The sequence below is a fragment of the Dryas octopetala genome, chromosome 8 (assembly GCF_963921425.1).
Source record: "Dryas octopetala chromosome 8, drDryOcto1.1, whole genome shotgun sequence".
Taxonomy (NCBI): Eukaryota; Viridiplantae; Streptophyta; class Magnoliopsida; order Rosales; family Rosaceae; genus Dryas; species Dryas octopetala.
This window is the reverse complement of record NC_141373.1, coordinates 5,009,658-5,026,360: the sequence shown is the minus strand read 5'-3', so window position 1 is coordinate 5,026,360 and position 16,703 is coordinate 5,009,658. Positions and strand designations below refer to the sequence as shown.

The 16,703-nt window shown below is 38.0% G+C and overlaps 3 protein-coding genes across 4 annotated transcripts; 2 read left to right on the top strand and 1 right to left on the bottom strand.

Annotated features, from left to right (window-relative positions):
• The first annotated feature begins 1,334 nt into the window (after positions 1–1,334).
• On the top strand, positions 1,335–4,232 carry LOC147276340 (F-box SKIP23-like protein (DUF295)). Of its 2 annotated transcripts, none has more exons than XM_086254339.1 (2): positions 1,335–2,630; positions 3,670–4,232. In XM_086254339.1, exons 1-2 carry the CDS (start codon positions 1,443–1,445, stop codon positions 3,700–3,702), a joined length of 1,221 nt encoding a protein of 406 aa, XP_086110465.1. In that variant the 5' UTR covers positions 1,335–1,442; the 3' UTR covers positions 3,703–4,232. The 2 variants fall into 2 exon arrangements, with proteins under 2 accessions (XP_086110465.1, XP_086110464.1); XM_086254338.1 differs by having other exon boundaries at positions 3,633–4,232.
• Positions 4,233–5,024: 792 nt separating this feature from the next.
• Positions 5,025–8,485, bottom strand: ROPGEF1 (rho guanyl-nucleotide exchange factor 1). The gene is made up of 5 exons (XM_086254474.1): positions 7,989–8,485; positions 7,557–7,673; positions 6,930–7,456; positions 6,194–6,547; positions 5,025–5,789 (listed from the first exon to the last, which is right to left on the bottom strand). Exons 1-5 carry the CDS (start codon positions 8,263–8,265, stop codon positions 5,358–5,360), a joined length of 1,707 nt encoding a protein of 568 aa, XP_086110600.1. The 5' UTR covers positions 8,266–8,485; the 3' UTR covers positions 5,025–5,357.
• A 5,427-nt stretch (positions 8,486–13,912) lies between these two features.
• On the top strand, positions 13,913–16,323 carry LOC147276338 (coiled-coil protein). Its single transcript, XM_086254713.1, has 3 exons — positions 13,913–14,599; positions 15,655–15,774; positions 16,057–16,323. The coding sequence occupies exons 1-3, from the start codon at positions 14,039–14,041 to the stop codon at positions 16,066–16,068; spliced, it is 693 nt and encodes a 230-aa protein (XP_086110839.1). The 5' UTR covers positions 13,913–14,038; the 3' UTR covers positions 16,069–16,323.
• Positions 16,324–16,703: the final 380 nt, after the last annotated feature.

Sequence of the window (16,703 nt, the reverse complement as noted above, 5' to 3'; positions counted from 1 at the left end):
AAAAAACTTGACATTTTTATTTGCAAATTGATAAATTTTTTAATTATAATTGTTGGTAATCCGAATTAAACTACGAACGGCAAATAATCAATGTGGTTCTTGTTTCATTTAGTATTTGTACTTTCAATTAAGTTTATGTAGTTTTATATTTTATTATAATCAAATGTCAAAATTTAAAATTTATTTCGAATTTTATAATCATTTAGCCCCTAAGCTTATAAAAGCTAACATTGCATGTGATTTTCACAAAGAAATTTCAGCTAAAATTTGTGTGGAATTTAAATTTTAGAATTAACTGTAATAAAATATAAAAATTACAAAAACTTGATTGAAACAATCAAAATTACGAAAATTCAAATGAAATAAAAATCAAACTAAAAAATATAATTGATCATTTACACAACTACAAATATCTAATTAAAAAAAAGTTTATTCGCATCAATACCCCTTTGAAGATAAATTTTTTTCTCACTTTGTTACTCAAACTTTACAACGTTATTGCAAAAATCTTTATTCTGTCAACTCATCCAGTAATTCGTTAAAAGAGTTGACATAGCGCCTACGTAGAAGGGTATTTTAGTATTTCCTGGTCTTTGGGCATGACTCATACTGACACTTGTCCAATTGGCTGTCACGTTAACTTTTTTGTAAAAAACAAGTGGAAGCCAATTGGACGAGTGTCAGTCCAAGTCATGCCCAAAAACAAAGAAAAGACTATAATACTCCTCCATGTAAGTGTCACGTCAATTCTTTTAATGAATTATTAGACAGAGTTAACGAAATAGGGGTTTTTGCAATATATTATGAAATTCGGATGAAAAAGTGATAATTTAAGTTTTAGGTGATAAAGTGAACAAATTGATGTGGCATTGGTGCGAATAAGTTTTTTAAAAATTAAAATTATAAGGATGTAAGTGGAAAAACATGAAATTGATGATTTTCCATTAAATTAACAAGCACGATGACCTTGGCCAAAAGAAAAAAAAAATAAGCACGATGACGACAAATTATTATGTATAACCGCTATATTGACATATGGTATAACCAGTTCATTTGTTATAATATGAGTGAATGTTATTAATATTATACCCTACTAATATAAACACATCGTCTTGTAATACTCTTATACATTGGATTGGTTATACCACATGACGGTATATCGGTTATACCACATGACGGTATATCGGTTATACCCTATAATTTTTCTACGATTATGGGCAAAGACTTTTTTTCTTTTTTTTTTGGTAACGTTTTGGGTTAATTTTTGCTTATCAAACTAATTTATTGGACCGTCAAATAGGCAATCCAGACGGGTCAAGAGATTGACACGAGATTTTACCTACCTTCCAAGTTCCAACAATGTGGTCACCGCTTTTGCATTCCCCGTAGCTACTTCTCTCATTTTTCTCGCCAAACTTTCCCGGGAAACTGAAGCGAAATCCATGGCGGACTGGTCTCTACTCCCGAAAGAACTCCTCGAAGAAATCGCGAAACGCCTCGAGAGCTCTTTCTATCTGCTCCGTTTCCGATCGGTTTGCTCCTCATGGCGATCCGCAGTCCCTTCTAAACCTCGCCGCTTACCGGGCCGATTCCCCTTCCTCACAAACCTCGGCATCTCCGACGCCACCTTGGGCTTCCACCTCTCGCAACGCACCGTTTTCCTCATGGGGTTTCCCAGTTCATGCTCCCAGAAAAACCCAGATCGCTGGCTGGTCAAGATCGAAGAGGACGTGCCTGGTCGAATGCATTTGCTGAACCCACTCTCGCGGTTTCTACTAAAGCCTCTGCCCGAAGCTTTTCCAAAGGTATTAGATTTATCCAAGTTTTGGGTTTCTGATCTGGGTGAAGAGTATGTGCTTCATTATGTGCATTTTAGGCCTTTTGGTAATAACAACTTTTTGGGTGATGCTGGCAATTTGTATATGGAAAAGGTTGTCTTTATGTGTTTTGGTGCCGAAAGCAATGATTTTGTACTGCTTACCATTCATGTGTCTGGGAAATTAGCTTTGTTTAAGTCTGAGGATAAGAAGTGGACTATAATTCACGAAATGCCGACGCCTTATGATGATGTTATACTGTTTAAGGGTGAATTTTATGCGGTTGATAGCACCGGACGGACTGTGGTTGTCGGGTTGGACTCGATTCTGAGTTTGGCGGCAAACCCTGTGTTTGGTGGTGACAAGAAGTTTTTGGTTGAGTCGAATGGTGAGTTGTGGGTGGTTGATATGTATTTAAGCATGGTTCCCGAGGGGAATTGGGAGGAGGAAGAATTCGAACCGCACATCGAAGTGTATATAACGGAGAGAACGGTTAGGTTCAAGGTTTTTAAGCTGGATAGAGAGGGGAAGAGGTTGGTCGAGATGAAAAGCCTTGGGGATAGGGTGCTGTTTTTGGGCGATGATTGCACGTTTTCTGCCCCATCTTTGGAGTTATCGGGTTGTAAAGGGAACTGTATATTTTTCACTGACAATTTCTTCTACACGAGTGGTGAAGAAGAAGGTGTGTTCAAGGGCCGTGATATAGGTGTGTATGACTTGGATAATGGTAGTATTGCCCCTTTATCTGATTACCCTGAGTATTCGAAGCTGTTTTGGCCACCCCCTGATTGGGTTGCATCGACAACGTCACAAGTAAGTTTAGTTTTTCTGCATTTGGAATTTTGCTTTGTGTTTCATTATCATTTGATGTGGCTTTTTGCCCTGCTTAATGCTTTCAATCTTGTCAAGTTGTGCCAGGTAAATTTGATGTTGTTACAAAGTCATATCTGGCCTTGCTAGGTGTAGTTCCCATTAAAATCTAGTAGTTAACTAGCAATGCCACCTTAATAGTCATTTTCCAATGCCAAAACAGTCATACTTATTCTCTGTATGGGGCTTTGAGCAGTATATTCTCTGATAAATTCCCAATTGTCCATATTTTAGTTATGTTTTTTGAAATCTCTGGGCCCTGGCTCAAAGGTTTTGACAACACAATGCAGTAGCTAATATTGGTTTGAATCCATGGTTTGAAACAATGATCTTGCAGCTGACTGATATTGAATACTTGAACCTCGGGCCCGTAAAAACACTGAAACATCAACCATTTAAATCCGTTTTCTCTTTCTAATGAGCCATGTACATCCACATAAGTAAATACAATTTTTCCAAAAAACATTTAAACAAAACCATTGTGTAAAAACAGTTAATAAAATCTTTGGTGGGTCCCACTGCCTCCTCAGCATGCTTAACCTGCAAAACCTAGAGAGAATATGGTGGTCAACAACTATAACTATTAGTTACAGAGGTTTAAGTCTTTGGGCTAAGCTTTATTGGCTTTGCAACCAGTCTTTGGGCTGAGCTTTATTAGCTTTCATAATTTCATGGCATAGAAAGTGAGCAGTGAAGAAAATGGTGTATCTAAGGGTCATGAAGAACATGGTGTGTTTAATATTTATATAACATTGTTGTGCCTTATATTGTAGCAACCAATAAAAAAAAATTGGGTCGAAAGCAACTAAATAATTAGTAGGCCCATAATTGAGTATGTTTGATTGGATTGTCTTTACATATCAGTAAGTGCTACTGTAACTGGTATTCCTGCCATTTGCATTCTGGTTATCATCATAAGTATTCCAACCCGTTTTTCATTTACAGTCAAGGCATGCAAATGCTGATTTAGTGGATGCAACAGGTGCAAACTGAGTTTGACGAACTGGCTTTGTAAAATGGAGATGGAGCTGTGGTTGTCCATTGCAAAGCAGTGCACAAACCTTGTATTACGCCATGAATACCTTTAAAGTTCTACATCTTTTGTATAGTCAAGTCAAGTGCAAGGTGAAACCGGCGCTCACCATGTGGCTTTAAAGGACAAAGTTTGCCTATTCCTCAGGAACTTCTACATCATCTTTGGCATCAACAAGTTCAGGTGACATAGCCAGCCATTGCATCCAAATCAAGTGAATCCAAGTTGTCATAGACATGAGGCGCTTTATGAGCCAATGATATTATGTCTTTCTGCAAGGGACACAAATTCCTATTTCGCTTAAAACTAATGAAAGAAAATGTCTCTCTTTTTCTTTTCTTTTTTTAATTATGAATCTTTTGTATGTATTTTATTTTGCTTGTAAATAATTGAATCAGCATTTTTTTTTGTAGACTTCTATCTTGTTCTGTAATGGTTGGCATTCCAGATAAAGAGCTTTTTATTACTGATACTTGAAATGGAACCAACCAGAGACTCTCGAATCATTGTAATTACCAAGCTTTGGTACACTATCTATGGATGATGGATTACTTAAAGCCAACTTGCCATGGAGTGTCCTTTATGAACATATAAGTTATATACATTCGTGATAAGAAATTTTTTCTCGTGGAAATGGAATGGACCTCCAAAAATCTTAACATGTCCACCTGATCCAAACTTCCAAAGGCTCTCTTCTGCCCAATTGGTCGACAATCATCTCCGATCTCGTCACCTAACCAGCATCCTTTCAATACGGTCACTACTTTGCTGTGATGCATAACCTACACGGATGCACCATCTTTCTCATTGAGTTGCCTGAGTCCTGACCAAACCCTCAAAATCAATGGTTTGCCAAGATTCAAACCTAAAATTCACGCACTAAACCCAAAAATCAAATGTAAAATTCAAAGTCGAACCTCTATCCTACCCAAGGCACTTGATTTAAGAACATTGGAGTGCTCGGGTTGGGTCAGAAATATGTCATTCACTAATTCAGTATACCGTATACCTTGAAGAACAGAACGTAAGTATTTTTTTTTTCTCTTACAATTGATGAATAATGATAAATTGGCTATGCTTAAATCTGGAGATGAGCAATGGACCATATATCAAGACCATTATTTCAAATTGTGTTTAGTTCAAAGTGGTATTCATGTTACCATTTTTATGAGTTGAAAGCATGCTTGTTTACAGTTTTAGGTGTTGCCTTCAGTTGTCTTGTTTTATATCCTTCAAGGCCTTACTTGCTAACTGGTTTCATGTTACCATTATGATTTATTTCCTTCCATCCATCTAAGAACTAGAAATGTATACAATCTATATATCCCAGTACCAAGAACATCAGATTATCTTAAGAATTTATACATGAGCAGTAGTTGTTTCTTTGCAATCATAAACTCCTTGGTTAAGTTTCCTAAGCAGTCACGCCCTTAAGGAATGATTCTGGCATCATTGGCATGTGGGTATTTTAGAACCAGCATTAAGAACAAAATCAAAAGATGATCTTCTTTCTTCATCTACTACCTGATCAAAACTATAGACCAACCTATTTCTATTGCTAATAAACAATATACATTACTAGACCCGGCTCTTTGTAAATTCAGAACTACTGCAACTTAAGCCTAACATTATCTTACTCAATCCCGCTCAGGTGCATCCCCGGTGGTTCTTCTAGAACTGAGGTTCCCAGCATATGACCACACCCTCTCAAAATCAGCTGCAATTAATTTTTCTGACTTCTGGTCTAGTGTCTCTTTTGGGATGTTCCGTTTTACACAAATAGGTGTCCTTCCTGGACTCCCGACAACCGGAGTAGAGGAACAGAAAGTTGGAGTTGCTAGTGGAGAGGCATAAGGAGTCTGTTGAATGGAGAAGGGGCTGGGCGACATCCTCTTCTGGATTGGAAGGCCACCCAAACCTCCCCTGCTGAAGAGAGACACTGATTCTGCTGCAGCACATCGCTTGGTAGCATCATCAACATAGAGGACATCATCGATCCTAGCCATTATGTTAAAAGCCAAGCTCTCCATTACCCTTGAGTAGCTTTCGAGAATTGACTGCCCCACATCCTGCACAAAATAAAATAATATAAAAAATCCATCAGCAACTTCATCCTTGGAAGATTTGTTATTCTAAAGTGTCCTATTCCAGAAATTATTGCACTAGCCAAGGTTGGACCTGTCTTTGGACAGTCTCAGACAGAAAAATAATTATAACAAAGAACTTAGAATGTAAATTAGTGTGTCTATTCTAAAATACAAACATAAATCTAGATTTTCTATATCAAGGAATTGCCTATGGTCGTACTCCCAATTCTTTACCTCATCACATTTGATGGACCACAATGTGCTTAAAATAATAACAAGGTGTAATTATATGCTGTTAAGATGTCTAAAAATTGATCACTGACATATTTCCCGACATATATATATATATTGTGTGCTTTGATTCAAATGAACGAAGGAAAAAATACCTTATTGTATTGTATTTTGTTCATATCCAGTGCAGTTTGTGGGAGGGCAGGGAAACGATGCCTTAGGCTGTATAAGAGGGTCTCTGCTCGTTGGGCCAGAAAATGGTTCTTTTCAGTGTCAGCAACAAGGCCCTTGACCTTGCCACCCCAAGATGACCGCTTAGCTTTCATATGATTATTGTGTTTCTTCTGGTCTTTCTGCTTCCAAACGTGCACGGCTGCCTCAATCCTATTGGCTATCTCCACAGTTTGATGTTCTGATGACAAGTCCAGGCAATCAAGAAGACATTCAGGTGAGAACTGATCAGCAGTTATGTAGCGATAAATGATATCACCCAGACAAGCCTTCCCACTCTGTCATAAATTGGACAACAAATGGTGTCAAAAGGATAATGAAACCAACTAAATGTAAGTTGTATGAAACCATAAGGATAATGAACAGTAATTTCTAAATAATGTAAAATACAACAGAATGAGTGAGGGAAGGCCCCCACGGCTAAATGGAAAAGAAATAAACAGAGCTCCAAGGTTCAATTTACTGGTCTCATGGTTTGAAAATTTGAAATGTCACTGAAATATAAACTCTACAAACATGTGACATGTCAAAAAAGATTAAGCCCCCATATAATGAACAGATGCATACAAATATATGAAGAAAATTAATAACACAACATTTCTAGTCACTAATTCAGTTCCCATATGTGTCAAAACATGACAATTAAAGTAGAAACCTAACCTTGGGCAATGACTCGATGAACGCACTCGGGATTTCCATCTCAGAGAGCACACTACTATTAATCGCCATGGCTGCCTTCAATATCTGGTTGCAGCAGTCCCTACACTGCTGCAACTTCTTCCTTGCTTCAACCGACAGCCCATTTGGTGGAACCTTTGGATAGGGCAGCCACCATTTCTCTTCCTGCCTAATCGAAGGCCTTCCACCCATAAATCCCTCACCATCATTGGAATCACCCACAATTATACCCCGGTCAACATACCAAAACTCCGTATCACAAAACCCATCAAGCATACTAAGCAGCATTGCGTCAAGCTTCTTTATGGCAGGGAGATTCACGTACAAATCAGAGCGTGGCCGCATTGCCATGACTTCGTATGTACCTCCACCGGGGAACTGTTGTATCGATGGCACCAGCTCAACAATTGAATCACTCACACATAAGAGCCACTCCATTTCTCTGCGCCACATTGCCTTCTTCTGTTGTGCCAGTGGCTCTAACCTCCATAGCTCACCAAACACAGTTGCTGTCATTCAAACCCAAAAATTGAATTCAGAAAACAGAAATTGCACATATAAAAATGAAAATACTTCGGAAAAAAATTTAATATAGAGGGTGTGACTAACCAGAGAGATTGGTAATGGCGTTGGAGATAGCAAGGGCAGTGCAGACTCCTTTTCCTCCACCAGACATGTCTTCTCCAAGCAGAAGCTTAGCGAACCTCTCTTTCATCATTTCAACCTCTGCAACAATAAATTAAAAACAAATTAAATATAAAACGAAGTGAAATTTCTTAAAATAGAACATAGTCAGATCTCTACATATTGAAATAAAATAGGGATTAATTTGGCTTGCAAAGAAACTTAAGAGTACATTTTCATTCAATTATAAGGCTTGGAGATTACTGTGTTTTTTCTTTTTGGCCAATGTTTTTTGGACAAGCACTTTTTAAGAACTACATTTTCTTATCAATCTATAAATTCACTATCCCCATATTTTCTCGGGAGCCAAACACTTAAAAAAATTTATAAAATGAAACAAAGAAAATTAAAAAATACCAGATAAACCAGCATTTCGTTTCTCAGGCTTCTCATCCCAAGCCACCACATCCTTCCCTCCGATGACCGGCAGCATCACCGGCACCTGAAAGCGGAAATTCCCGGCGATCGGTTTGGGAGATGACGTCATGGAGCTGGAGGCTCCTTCCGCATCGAATCTCCGGCACGAGAAGCTACTGTCACTCTCAGACTCGCTGACATCAGCACTGAGACTGTAGCTCCCGCACCGCTCGCTCTGCTGGTCCGACCCGTCGTCGTCGGACGACACACTCCCCATTGCTCAAGATCCGGCGTGTCGTATCGTAGATCTCAGGCGCACATTCTTCACCGTGAGGCCTACCGTAGAGGATAACAGAATGACAAAAAGACTCGCGTGGTCTGAAACTCTTTTTTGCAGAGAAGTAGTGGGAATGGTGGCGATGGATAAAAGCAATTTATGTGTTCACTCGCTCACTCTCTCTCTCTCACTGGGACAGTGGGGCTGATGATGAGGCCAAAAAAGCAAAATAAAGAAGACGCCGTTTGTAGCAGAGGAGCATAGGCATAGCACCCGACACGGTCCTTTATCGGCGGGCCCCACCCAGTGCGCTTATTGCAAGAGATTTTTATTGCAAGCTGGTTTTTTCACTTCCTGCTCCTGCTGACGTGGCGATGTCTGCCGACGTGTACGGAGTTGTTTTGTGGGACCGGGATTGAGGAGATGGAGGGAATTCGGAAATTTTTGCGTGGGAAGATACCAAACGGCGGGTAGAGGTTAGAATTCTTTTTTGTTTTGCCCCGAGAGAAAGGTTGGGAAGCGCGCGTCCTCAGTTTAAAAACTGTGGGCTCGCATCCCCAAGCGTCGGATTAAAATTGTATAGTCGCCCTTTGACGTCATCGCTTTCAGTGTAAAACGCTTCGAATACATTCATCAGCGATTTATTTCAGTGCAATTAATTGTCATTGAATGCAATTAAAGATCCAATAATTTTTCTAATAATGATTGGATAGAAATTCTTTTGAATAAAACTATTCATACAAAAATGTATGAAGTATGTCCAATTTTTTTGAATTTAGCTTCAAACCCCAAACTAAACCAATTGGAGTAAAAACTAATCGGCAAACAAATGTGCAGGAGTGATTCTCCATTTCTCTGATTTTTTATAATTTCCAAATCGTTATTGATAGATATGGCACAGTTCAATTTTTTGAAACGTTTGATTTTTTTATTAATCAAACCAAACTGCACGATTGGTTTGGTTCTGTTAGTTTGGGCAATTTTTTGAAAAAATTATTGGGTGTATCTGATACACTGTTACGTGTTTGAACAAGTTTAACGTGTAATAATATTATTTAACAATATATTATAGTAGTAGGGTATAGTATTAATAACATACACTCATATTATAATATGTTTAATTGATTACACCATATGGTGATATATCGGTTACACATAATAATTTCTCAATTTTTGCACACCCCTTGGCACTAAACTAACCAAACGACCAAGTGAGCAAACTAATCTATATTTAGGGGGATTTGGTTTGATTTTACATACCAAAAGGTTTATCAATTCATAAACAAACCAAATTGCTATTTGTAGTTAACGATTTGGATTATTTATAAATTACTTAAGAAAAATTAGAGTTTAGTCATTCTAACATTTCTATTTAGAAAAACCTTTATGACTTTTTTTTCTCAAATAAAGTCTTTATTTTTTTAAAAAATAAAGCTCTTTGACCATTGTCTTGTCAAAAAAATATGTCATTATTTTTTTTATTTTTGTAGGGTATAGGGTATGGGTTCATCTCATACCTTCCTAAGGTATAGAATGAAGTTTGTGGAGGCTGCATAGAGTTAAAACCTAATATTAAGCCGACAAACCATACTTGAGAAGAAATAAAAATGCCCTGCTGAACACTCGAAAATGACCGTCAAGAGCTCGACATCTGGTATGTGTGAAAAATTGAAACTATATAATGGAACAATATTATGTAATATGGAATGGTTACAATATTATTGGACGTTAGTTAGAATTTTAAAAATTATAAGATTTTAATCAGTAAATTGTTAAATTAAATGACTTAAATAGAAGTTTCCCGACTACTTAATTGAACCGATCCTAATGTGATTTTTTTAATATTATCATACTAATCATCGCATGTTCATTTTTCTCATTCCTCTAATGATCTCATCATTTTTCCTCTCTTAATAATAACGTTCTTCTAATCAATATATAATCTTATTTGTTTTATGACAACTTCTCTCCATATTTTTCTTTAATATATTTATATTTTCCTTTTTATTCATCTTCTTATTTTTTAATTTGTTTATTCCTCATATCTGAAATTGCAAACCACTCAAACCAACCAATCTATACAGACTTTTGATTCAGTAATTGGTTTTCGCTTAGGATAAACCGATAAACTCAACCCAATTAGATTGATTTGGTTCAGGATTTTGGACAAAAATTGAACGAATTCAGATCGTGTCCACCTCAAATAATTTCTGAAATAATCCACGCTTTGAATGCACTATCAAATACAATCTGGACCGTTGAATAGTGTTGATGTGGGACTAACTGGCAGGCTAGGTGTGGATCCCACAGGACCTCCACCACACTGGAAAGAATCTCCACGAGCGGCGGACAGGTCTGACATTATGTGAAGAACAAGTATTCGGTCGGGGGTTTTACGTATACAAATAACACAATTGATACTACGTTATACAGGAGCCCAAAAGGACATCTCCGGACACGCGTCGTCTTCTCATTGGGTTGATCTCCACGAAACGGATTTGCGTCACATAAAATATCGAATCGGATCGTGGCCGCTAAAAGAAGTCCATTTGGTTAGACTTTTTGACCGACGGTCATTCACTCAATCACTCCTGCTCTATAATTCTCGCATTATCAAATCGCAGCCAATGATCCGCCTAGTGGGACCCACGTGCATGGCGTTAACTAGAAAGACTGGGTCAAAATACGATCCTATAGGCAAGGGACCACCGTAGAGTTTCCATGCACGTGACCGACATCTAGGCCGCAAACATTAGGTCGGCGGTCGGGTACAAATTATGTGGCTGTGTCGATCAGCTTAGGAGAAAAGAATACTATGCGTGACGAACTATTTGTTTCATGTGGTTAATCGTGACCGTTGATCTGATCTGCGGGACCCATGTTTGATTTCAGAGGTATATGCATGGTTCGGGAACCCGTGACGCATATTGGGATTTATTTTACTGAATAATTAATTTTTGGTTTTTGATTTCTTTTTTAGTTGTTGGTCAGGAATATTAATTAATTAATTAAGTTGTGATTTAGAAATTGGGAGTAATGATGGTACTGCTTATATATAATATATTATCAAAAATATATATTATCAAAAAATATATATATATTATCAATCCCAATGGCACTTGCATATATAATACCAGTTGTTGATTCACATGCATAATGCAATTAAACGTTCAAAGTTCAGTTAAATGAATGCTTAAACTTTTGTGATTAGTGACTAGCTATATGCTTGGCTTTATATGTCACACTACAAAGCTAGCAATTTTCTTTGAATCTGAATAAAAACAATCTATACTCTAAATTAAACAATAAACAGGAAAGTTAAGGACTTTGGTGTAATTTGAAAAACCCAATTATATAATTTGTTAACATAAAATTGTCAAATGAATTTGTTAGAATTAGGTGACTCAATACAAATTATGGGTGTAGGTGAATATAATCTATAATATATAAAGAAACGGTTACTAACATGAAATGAGAGTGAAAAAATAGGAGTAACATACTCTCATTCTATTCAATCCGATTGATTTTATCTCCAATTTCATATTACTAAACGTGCCATAAGTTGAGTGTGTGATCCACTACTAATTGTGTTAAGGCTTTTGAAAAAAAAGCCCCACACTTAAATGGATTAATTGGGTTTATCCTAAACTTGTGCCAAGCATAATTAAGTGGTTAAGTTGAATACAATATCGGTACACCATAGGGAGTCAAAAGACGTGGGCCCTCAACTAGTGATATTAGAGTTACAGTTCGACTAAAATGCACGTCATTCAAGGTAGAGCATACACATACACGGTAAAATAGGTGACTCGAGTAATTCATGACCCGATAGGTGGAGTGCTTAATGAAAAATCCTCGAGGTGGTTAAAAATTTATACCTAAGTGGAGCAGGATTGAATAAAAGATCTTACAACATAATGACAATTTATTTATGCTAATTGTCACATTCTCTTACCTAGTGATGAATCCAGAATCCCTAACCCGGGGGGTTATGGTGTAAAAGTAAAAAATAAAAATAAAAAATTTGGACTACAATAACAATGAAAAATTGAACGATTGTTATTTCATAAAGCATATAACCATATATGTGTCTTAAGTGTGCAACGATAGCTGGTCTTTGATTCCATTTACAACAGGTACAAAGCATGTCAAGAAAATATATGGACACAACTAGTTTAGGATTCATATATCTTCTTTGTTTGTTTTTAGTTAAGTGAAAAGCATATGTATGTTTTATGCTAATGGAGCAAATCAACAATTGCCCGAGGTCTCAAGCTTAGCTAATGAAATGAATGCTATGTTTTACACTTGAGAAATAGTGATCTAAGGCCCAACCTATAATAATTTTCAGTGAGCTATATTTTCTGCCAATGGTTAGGAAAATAATTTTGCTCACAATTGGCATAACACTAATTTGCTGAAAATTAATATTAATTTGGTCTTTCTATTTTCAATTTGAATCCTTTGTATTAAAATTTATATAAGTTATTCTTTGAATTTTTAATCTTTCAGTTCATGTTCCATCTAATTATGTTGGAACACCTTCAACTAAAGTAACATATCAATTTAACATCTTAGGATGTAGGCCTTATGGTTGGTTAGGTTGCAAGCAAGATTGTTCATTTAGCCTGAAAGCTGGAAACAATTGTATCAAGGGATTAATGCCAATTTGGTCCCTAGATTATTATACTCGTATCAGTTTGGTCCCCATACTTCTAATTTGAAAAATTTAGTCCCCAGACTTTTTTCAATTTTTCCAATTGAGGTTGTTTAGTCAATTTAGATTGAAATCAAATGAACATGTATGGGGCTAAAACACGCGTGAAGTTATAATATAGTTTAGAGTGACCATTTTGCCCTAAAAAAAAAAGGCATGTGATTGACACATGGTTCTATACAAACGGAACTTTGGACGAAAAGTGTGTAAATTGACTGTACAACTTTAATTGACAAAATTAAAAAAGTATGGGGACTAAATTTTCCAAATTAGATGTATGGGGACCAAAATAATACAAGTATAATAGTTTAGGAACCAAATTGGCATTAATTCCTTGTATCAATTCTAAAACTTAGTAAGAGGAATCAGTAAAAAGAAGAAGATTGCTGGATACTCTCTCTATTCCCATTTCCCACTTAGGCTTTTCATCAAGCACTTGGTGGGCGAATGGGCAATGAGAGGTCACCGACCAAAGCATGGGGGTCATCGTCCAGAGTTTTAGGGGTCCACTGGCGGCTGCAAAAGGTGGATTTAAGCTTTGTGCTCCGGCGTTGGGGGGTCACCGAATCCCTGCCTCACAACATGGATCTGTCTATGCTCTTACCATTCCTAAGGGATCCATTGGCCATACTATCATCTGGTGTCGAACCTAGGTGCAATGTTGGGGAGGAAGAAATACGTAAACCCCCGATAAGTGGTATCAGAGTTGACAGTTCGGAATGGCTTTGAGCCGTGCATGCACGCATACTCTACCCGGACGGTGCCAATGGACTGGGCTTGCCTTTCAACATCACTACATCCAAGGAACCCCGCTGGCCCAAATTAAGGCCCAGGTACACCTTCTCCCCAATATGGGCCTCGTAAGGCCCTCTTAAAAGTCCAGGAATATTCCTTATGTTGGACCCGCGAACCCAACTCCCTCCACCCATTCCCCCGAAAACCGTAACCGCCTTTTGTTTTTGATTGTCGGAGAACCAACGCAACGCAGTCCTAGTAGAGCACAGAGAAGATATCATCGTCGTCGTCGCAGAGGATCGAAACCCTTTAAAAAAAAAGATGCCGCCGAAAAAGATGGGTGTGAACAGCAAGGCGGAGGCCGCCAGGGCTCGGAAGAGCGCCACCGAAGCCGAGCGCAAGGAGCAAGAAGCGCGCCAGAAGGAGGAGCAGTACTGGGGCGAAGCCGAGGGCAGCAAGTCGCGCGCCGCCAAGAAGCGCGAGGAGGAAGCGGAGAAGCGAGCCGAGGCCGCGGCTCGCAAGGCCGAGGCGCGCCGGCTGGCGGAGCTGGAGGAGAAGGAGCTCGAGAAGATGGGGAAGAAGCCGGACAAGAAGGTCAGCCGCGTCGCGATCCCGGTCCCGAAGGTGACCGAGGCCGAGCTGAGGAAGCAGAGGGAGGTGGAGCAAACGGCGCTGGCGAAGAAGTCCGAGGAGGCGAAGAAGAAGCAGAGTCGTACGGCCGAGGAGGAGGAGTACGAGAGAATGGTGCTGGTTTCGAACACGAATCGCGACGATTTGACCATCGAGGCGAGGTCAGTGGAGGACGCGATTGCGAAGATGACGGTGGCGGAGAGCTTGCCGGTGGATCGGCACCCGGAAAGGAGGCTCAAGGCGTCGTTTAAGGTGCGGTTAGGGTATAATTTGGGGGAATTTAGGGTTTATGTGGTTCTGTGAATTGGATTGGATTGATTTTTATTGGTTTTGTATAGTTTCGATAGAGGTCAATTTACATGGAATTGTTGCTAGTGTTGAAAAATTGAATGAGCCCTGAAGCTTTAGGTATCATTAGAGTTACTGGATTGAACACCGAAATTGAACCCGGAAATTAGGATGGAATCCCATGAAAACTTTATGACTAACAGTTTGGTGTGGAATTTGCAATGTTATGATGAGCTCACATAGTCATGGCAAGCTGATTGAAAGGAAGAAATCGGTGTCTGGGTGTGTGCGAGTCTACGCAGTTGCTTGCTTGCTATACATCTTTGCAATGTGAATTGTCATTGATTTCAAACATAACTTATGGTTATAAACTGATCTTGAACCTCCATAGTCATTGTTTTGTTCCCAACTGTTTCATTTTTGGCTATCTGGATTTCATATTACACAGTTATATTACTATAAAAGAAAAAACCACATAGTTCATGTTCTTGTGGTGCTGTGCATACAATATTGGTAACATGCATATTTTCTTTGTGTACAGTATAGTAGGGATTGCATCCCTCAAAATGATTGTAGGCTGAAGTTTGTGGCTTTTGTGCGAAATGTTCATATATTTCATGTTTGATGCCTCCCATGGGACTGCAAATTAAAATGCTGTTTTTGTTTTTGTTCTTGCTGCTGCCGCCACACTTCTATAACTCAGTAGCTATTGTCATAATTGCTTCATTTTTTTTTTTGTTTTTTAAAATTGTCATTGTTGGTGTCGAGTTACACTTTTAGTGGCTATTGTTAGAAGCTTTCTTTCTTTCTTCCTGCACTTGTGATTATTGGCAAGTCATATTCTTAGGCGTTGTGATTTGTTAACTAGCCAGATTAACTTTTTCAATGATGTCTTTTTACACTTAGTTGATAAATCAACCCTTGTTAATAGACAGGCTTATCTCATGTTGCTAGCTGCTTTGGCCCTATGGCAATTTTGATTAATGTGTCAATGTGATGAATTCTTGTAATAATTGTAGGCTTTTGAAGAAGCTGAGCTCCCCAGGCTGAAGGAAGAGAAACCAGGTCTTACACACACTCAGTACAAGGACATGATATGGAAGCTATGGAAGAAATCTCCAGATAATCCTCTAAATCAGGTATGTCTCAGATTAATATTCACAAACATGGGTTTTGAGATAACTAATCTTAGGATTTATTTTTGTTGCTTTCTTTGATGAAATTAGTGGGTGTCTTTCCCGCCCATGAATCTTTGCTACTTTAGGCACTGTTTCATGATTTAGTGCGTCAATTGTCTAGGCTGTTGGGTTTATCTGTTACATACATTTTAGGATATGGAGAACTGTATTAACTAGTTAGGAAATCATTTGTTAGGGTATATAACCATGAAGCCAGCCTAATTTCTGCTTTCACATATGCAGATTGCTGAGTGATCACAGAGCATCTTCACCATGCAATGACGGTTAGCAGGGGCAGAACATAGAAGAGACTAAGAGAGGTCACCTGCAAACTTCTGAAAAAAAAATAAAATTACGTTATATATAAATGATTAAATGTGTTGAGCATATGTGTCTATGTGTCACTTGTAAAACATTTAGTCTACTGTTCTAACTTCTATTCTTCTCTAAATTGGAATTCTCCGTAAATTCAAACCAAATACCACTTAACTCAAACCTCACAACAATCATTTGGGTACTTATTCTCAAATGATTAAGATTGCTTTTGCTTTTTGTAAAGAGCTCGTTTATTTGATCTAAGTATTTTGTATATTGATTCTTGACCCAACTTTTTCTCTTCACACGTTTACTCTTGCAAAAATTTGCAACCAAACAATCATTCTTCTCTCTATCCACCAGGATATGGATCCTTGTGTTTTTGGATTCATCTGTTTGGTTGCAATTATTACAAGGGTATATGCTGGAAAATAAATTACATAAAAAAGTTGGGCGAAGAATCAAGATATAAAATAATTGGATAAAATAATCACACTCTTCTGTTAATCTAATTTCTGTTACATAATGCATGAATATGTTATTGTGCTGAATTCAAACTTCAAAGTAATGTCAAA